Raw genomic sequence first — 7,201 nt, forward strand, 5'->3', positions numbered from 1 at the left:
TTTCAATTTTTGAACATTCGAAAAAATACGTGTTTTTCAATTATTTGAATCATGTAATGGATTTTAAAACCATGAATCCTTTGAAATGTTCTGATTTTAATTTCACAATTCGACATTTTTGAAGTTGATGTCAGAAAACGCCTCAGTTGCAAAATGCAAATTTTCTGTCATCCCTGCTATTTTTAAGGACCTTTATTTGGACATTCTCTTGCTATTTCACCAGTAAAAATAGTACTTATTGAACAAAAAACCTTATTTCAAGACTATTTTATCCAGAGCAGCAAAACATCGCCTCTAAATTGCCTGTTCCATAATTGTCGGATGTTATTGTGCCTCCCACAATTGTGGAACACCTGGATTTAATTGATATTTTTACAAAAAAAGTTTGTTTACATCGTAAGAAAAAAGTATTCCGAATTTGTGGATTTCAAGGGTCAATGTTTTTCTTTAAAAACTTGATGTAAAACGAACAAATGCATAGCCGGTCTATACATCAATCCAAAGATCGCAAGAAAAGCTTTCACATGAAGGAAAAAGCAAATCATTATGTTCAATTATCGATTTTCTATGATTTGTTGAGCACAATACAATATCCTTTGGTTATCTTTTTATTTGTACATCTATAACTTGCTACGCATGTATTCCACCGTGGCGTCAACCATCAACACACAAGTGACTAGATTAAACCCATCCCTTTTTCTCGTATATCTGCACCACCAGCGATAACCGCCCGAAATAGTCATCCTCGACGAGATCATCGTTACAAAACAGCTGTGCGTCCAGTTCGCTCTGTTCCGGGATTGACTCCTTCTTGGCAAGGACCACCCTCAGCATAGCCACTATGTGGTAAAACTCCCGCGGTGCAACGTGATTAATTTCATCCAGGAAGCTGGTGTTTGGGATGAAGGAGGATATATTGATGAATTTGTTTTATTTCATGAATACGATAAAGTACCTTTCGAAAGTGAATTGGTCTAAATTCGGACATCGAAGTTTGGTCAGGTCGTTTAGTAGCGAATTGAAGTAAACCTTAAAGTAATTATCGATGGTGTTTTCTAGCTTTGTATCGGACACGCTAGTTAGAATAAAGAAAAGCACATCGCGTACCAACGAGTCCATCTGGATCAGCTGAAAGTCAACAAACTTCAAACCAGCTGGCTTCCCATTTTCATCTGCAAGATTTAAAAATAGATCACTATAATTGGACATTTGCAACAGTGTGTGGACGACTATTTCCTACCATACTTTATCATCATGTTATTGACCCACAAATCGTTATGAAGCATCGAACAGTACTGATTTATGTCGTCCGATATCAGATTCGCCTGTTGGTATCGGCAATCGTCAATCAGTGCCAACAGCCGTTTGGACAAATCGTCCTGGATTCCAGCTTTGACGAAATCAGCCCGCACCACCTCCATCATGCGTTCTTTGGTTTGCTCGTTGAGGCCAGCGTCGATGTCTATTTTGACTAGGAATTTCAGAATGCTCGTATTGAACACGTCAGGTTTCAGGTAGCGAAGCGCAATAGGAATGGCGTGGAATAATGAAAGTTTCTGAAAAAAAATCTCATTGGAAAAATGGGAAAAAATAGTCAAAACGCCATACCTTAAGAATGTACTCAGCCAAGTCACGACTAAACCCAACGCGGCGATCCTCCGTGACATATCCGGCTGGCTTCAGGTTCTCGAACAGCATCACGCCATCAGCGTCCACCTTGCTGTTGTTCGGATCCAGCGATATCCTCGTACTGTAGCATCGGCAAAACACGTCGATAAGTTCTTCCTCTGGGAAGGCCAACTCTTTCTGTAGACTCAACATGGCAGGAACTATTTGCGAGTAAACGGCAGCTTCCTTGACGAATGTCACATCGATTTGGAATATCTCCAGGAACTCCTCGCTCGTAGGTCTCATCTTGCCCACCAATTGGAGCTGTTCTGGCTGTATGAAAACGAGGAACATGTTATGAGTGATGAGACAAATTGAATTAAAACTAATTAATTAGACGCAACGTGACACCACCGCCAGTGCTCCACCATTGAGGTAACAGTATCACTGTTCGATAGTTCATATTAAATATGTGTCACACTAAGTAGTGTCTCGCAATCAGCATAAATCATCGTCAAAATAAAGCTCCATTTACAGCACCGTGCAGGTTGTTTGAAAAATATGTTCAATAAATGGGGTCTAATTAATATCCGTTTGTATAGTGGGATAGTTCGAACAGGTGCAGCAGCTGTGTTTCAACAGGATACAAAAACATAGGAGGGCATTTTCTGTTTGGTTTGGATTGATTTCATAACATTTTTTTTATACTGTTCCGAATGTCTGAAATGGTCCTGTTGGAAGGTTCAATGATACACCGTAAAGTCAAAATACTTAACTTTTTAAATCAATTTTGTTAAAAAACATCTTTTGACTATCTTTTTTCTCTCTTTTTTTGATTGATATAAATATATAAGTAGAAATTGTAAGTACAAATTTTGTTTATGAAAACAAATCGATTTGAGCGATGTAATGAGTTTTTTGAAAAATAGTGATTTTGAAAGTTAAGGTGATTTATAGGTTTTTTTTTAGGTTTAGGTGAAGGTGAATTTTAGGTGAAAAAAATTTATGATCAAAAAGTAATACTATCAACTTATTTTTTAAATATTGAATCAAATGTATGTTCATTGAAAAAGTTCTTGGTAAATTATTACAATCTTTTCGAAAATCGTTTCCCTGCGCTTTAGTTGCTAAGAAATGATTTTTTTCTAACTGGTAATGTGCATAGAATTTTCGATCGACGATTTCGTAAATTTTTCGAAAGCTGTACAATTTTTGAGCTCTTGCAAACAATTACATTGAAAATGGAAAGTTTAGCGACTTCGGTTGCCGATTCCTAAGTTGCAAAGGGGCGTGGGTTAGATTCTCGCCTTATTCTCCTGGAGCTTTTCGTTCAATGTTTGTGCCTTTTAACTTTAGTATTCATTTTTTGAAAAAAAAAACATTATCGGACTTCGGTGTATCAATCAAACTTAAAATACTATTAGAAATTAGTCCGCAGCACCATCCTCAAAAATTTGTTCTAAAATTTGCTCAGGGGGTGTCCATAAACGACGAAATTTCCAAAACGCTCATATTGTTGCCCCTCAGCATCCTGCTAATGGATATTCATCATTTTTGGATATGTTACGTAAAACATACTGAAATCATAGAGTCCTGAGACCTCCAAATCAGCAAACAAAATGTTTATTTGATCTGCAAGTGGATTACACTTGCAGATCAAATAAAGCTATGTTTTCCAAATGTGTTTTTCATTTAAATCCCAACTAATCACTGATCACTGAAATTGGTTCAGCCATTCCGGGGATATGAATTTTTGGAAAATTTGGTTTTTTGCGAAAAACGTCAAAGAATGCTATTTTTGACCACCCTATTTCGGATGGGACCACCGTAATCGATAAACAAAAAAATCGGGTCTAATTATATTGGCCAAGAAACTCCTATGCCAAATTTGAGCCAAATTAGAGGAATTTTGGTCTCGATCCCACTAGATTGACGTGAAAATCGCTGTTAGCCCACCGACAGTCGCATACGTACACACTTTGAAAGGGCGCTTGTATGAAACGCCAAAACTCGCGACTTCCGAAAGGTAATACAACATATGACATATCAAACAAACAAAAATGATCGAAATGTTTCGTCACATGGCATAACAATTAATATATAATACTCCAGAAAATAACATCCTGTTTCGTAGATACACTTGGGTTTCAAGTTGCCCAATACAAAGTTGCAATTTCTGAACATAAATAGCTCATTGTGCTGCATCCACGTTTCTTTTGTAATATCGAAAACAGAATACTTGAAAATAATAAGAAAATTTCCCCCCGCTATCATTAGCGACAAACGATTTCCGATTGCGAAACCCCCGAGTTTATAAAACAAATTTATAATTCGCCAACGCTAGACTCACTTTCGCGATATCTTATCACAAAAACACAACATCGGCCTATGTAGCCCAGGTGATTTCCCACACGCGTTTTCAACTCCAAACAAACTGACCAACAAATCTGCACATAAACATCGTCACGATGTGCTTTTTTTTCTAGATTTTAAGCCGATTACACCAGCACTCGCACGTTTTCAAATTTATTTTCGTTTCTCCGGTTTTTTGTTTGTTTTTCCTCGCGGGAAATTTCGCGGAAAAACCATCAATGATGTACCTTTTTGGTCGTTGCGCTAATCACGTCCACAGTTAGGGCCAGCATCGTACTGCCATAGTTATCCCCCGGGGCGGTCAGGAATGTCGTTTGGTGGCCCAGGACCTGCGTACCCGGTTCCAGTGCCGGCTCTAGCAGTTCCTTCAAGTTATTGATGACGGGAGGCTGCGTCATCTCGGAGATATATCCAACTACCGCTTCCAGGAACACTTAAAATTCTCGTGCTTACTCCTAGTAGGTACTTCAACCTTTCACCAAGTTCACCAGGAGCAGGTCACTTCCGGCGACGCTGGAAAATGCATCCGAACCGACGGAGAGGAAAACAGCAACTGACACGCGACGTGAACGACCAAGACTGGAATGGACCGCAGCTATACGGCGCGCGCGAATCCTCTCTGCGATGTTCTTCTAACGCGCGAAATGGGCGCGCGGTAGCGGTGAGGGTGGCTTTGGCGACGATGATACATAGCGCACACGAGACTCCGCGGCATAGTTTATATGGGGCAAATAGGGCTGCCAGAGTATAATCGAGAGGGGCGCAGGTTAGGTTAGTCATTGGATGTGATTGTGGTCAGATGAAATTGATGGGTTCTCGCAAGTAATTGTGCAGGTCAGGTAGTGTGGAAAACTACGAACGTGGTGACTTTTTCGCGTTAATTATGATCATTCAACAGGTAATCAATGGGAACAAGCTCAGTTTTTCGAGGGGATTCATGGATGGTTAATGGGATGGCGCTACTTTGTATTGTTCTAACATAGGGAACTTTTGGTTAGGTTCCCAGTGGGTAATTAGCATCAATACGTAGGGTTTAATAAACTCACCGAATGTGTCAGCAAAATAATAATAACTTAAACAGCTTTCATTGTGTACCTTAAAATAGACCAATTGAGATGTACTCATATGGCTGCATGATAGGTATGGTGATTGTAAGTTTGATTTATTTCTAAGAAAAACAATTCTTTGAAACCAATACCATGAAAAATTAATTAACACATCTTAAAATTATTTTACGAATTAAATAGTTTTCGATCAAATATTACGTATGAGTTTAGCCAAACCAAGCTGAACCAGATTTCATGTACCATAAATTACCATACCATAAATTAACAGTTCTCTCAAAAAAAACATGAACTTGAATGCATTGGTTCAATCATACACATTTTGTATGTATCGAAAATCTTACCTCGCGAAGTTGTAGAGTGTTTTTGACACATTTTTCAGAAGACCAAAAAATGCTATTTATGAGCCACAGAGTAACTAACACAAAATATGTTTCACAAAGATGTTAACGGTTGACAAAATCCATTTTTTTTTTTTCGAATTATAATTTTAAAGTTTTTCAAAAATAGTTTTAAAAGTAAAATCAACTTCTAATCTAATCTAATCTAATCTAATCTATCACAAACGCATCCAGTCCGATGAAAGCATGCTGGAAAGTCTTGTGATAAGATTACGCCCCAAGCACTTTTCTTGTCATTATTAATAGTTGCAGTACATCCGAGAACACCCCCGAAAATGTTTTACAAAAATTAAATCGGCCAGCCCTACTGCGTTGTGTTTACCGCAGAGAGGATTCTGAGAACGGATCACATTTCACAGAATCTACAGGGGAGGAAGGATGCGTGGACATACCGTACCAAACGCTCCGATTTAAAATTGCATTGGTTTTGTGTAGGGTATGTCAAGTATGGTGTTATATAAAATACATAATACAAATATAATATATAATAAAATAAAATGTAATTGGAAAGTGCTCACCAAGTTGCTTGATGATGCTGCTCTTCCAATTTTAGTCGATCCTCTCTAGAGACTCAGAGATTAAGCGACGTTTGCAGCACAATCTTGCGTCACCGAAAAATCAGCACAACAGCAACAACCTTCGATCACAATTTCTCACGTTTTTCCGTTTCGTATACACCGTCGTCCTTCCTATACAAAACCCTTGCAACGCATTAACACAAAAACGCTTTTTTAAATCTCCAGCTGCACTAAAAATTTCCACTGTGCCTTAAAAACATCGACACAAACAAAGGAAAGCTTCAAGGTGCGTGGTCTATCTTTCACAAACTGCTTCTTATACTTTAAACAGCAGTTCGTCTAAATCGCCCATTCTGAATAAAAAAAAACGCCTCACACAATACCACAAAATATCTGAACTGTCGATAAGACCCACAAATCAAACAGAACCGCAAAATTTTACTGAATCCTCGAATCTCAAATAAAAAACGTTTTTAAAAGTAAAATCAACTTCGCAATCAAAAACTCAAGTCACTTTCAATAAAACTTAACATTTTCAATTGATTCCAGGTAAAAGAGTTTTGTTTAACATTCCAACTCCCAAGGCTTTAAAAAAGTTGGAACGGTAACTTCAACTCGCTGGTTCTCGGGCATAACTCAACCAATCAAGACGATTTTTTTCCAGTGATTTGTTTAGAAGTCTAGGTGATCCTAGAACTTTGCAGAACTCAATTTGATCAAATCTGTAATTGTTGAGGTCAAAAACATCGTTCCAACTTATCACCAAAAAAAATCAGCGGAGGCAGTCGTTACAAAAAAAGGTTGAACGATGCTTTCCCTCGCTAGAATCGTCCCGATTGGTTGAGTTATTCCCGAGAACCATCGAGTTGAAGTTACCGTTCCAACTTTTTTGGGAGGCTTGGGTGTCCGTGTAAGTTGGACATGCGTTGGGCGTTCCAGTGTTAAATAGTGTCCATGCATATTTTTTTCAATTTTCCTACAATTTTGAAGAAATTGAGAAAATTATTTTTGCAATTGAAGATATCTCGGATATATTTCTGATTTGAATCATAAAAAATATTATTATAAAAATTTACGTAAAAGTTGGTCAAGCCTGAAACCCTATTTTTAAAGGAGAAAGATCTCCGGGGAAAATCATCGACGTCTCAACTTTTTCCAGCATTGGTACAGCCCTCTGCTCCTGTTCATCCTCCATCTAAACCAAAAATGACGACCACAGGGATGAGCAACCCATTAA

General features: G+C 38.1%; 1 protein-coding gene across 1 annotated transcript; it reads right to left on the reverse strand.

The window, feature by feature from the left end:
- Window positions 1–544: 544 nt before the first annotated feature.
- Window positions 545–4,596, reverse strand: LOC119767740. Its single transcript, XM_038257107.1, has 5 exons — window positions 4,209–4,596; window positions 1,609–1,941; window positions 1,241–1,556; window positions 956–1,172; window positions 545–889 (listed from the first exon to the last, which is right to left on the reverse strand). The coding sequence occupies exons 1-5, from the start codon at window positions 4,377–4,379 to the stop codon at window positions 682–684; spliced, it is 1,245 nt and encodes a 414-aa protein (XP_038113035.1). The 5' UTR covers window positions 4,380–4,596; the 3' UTR covers window positions 545–681.
- Between the last annotated feature and the right edge of the window lie 2,605 nt (window positions 4,597–7,201).

The sequence above is a fragment of the Culex quinquefasciatus genome, chromosome 2, assembly GCF_015732765.1.
Source record: "Culex quinquefasciatus strain JHB chromosome 2, VPISU_Cqui_1.0_pri_paternal, whole genome shotgun sequence".
NCBI classification, from domain to species: Eukaryota; Metazoa; Arthropoda; class Insecta; order Diptera; family Culicidae; genus Culex; species Culex quinquefasciatus.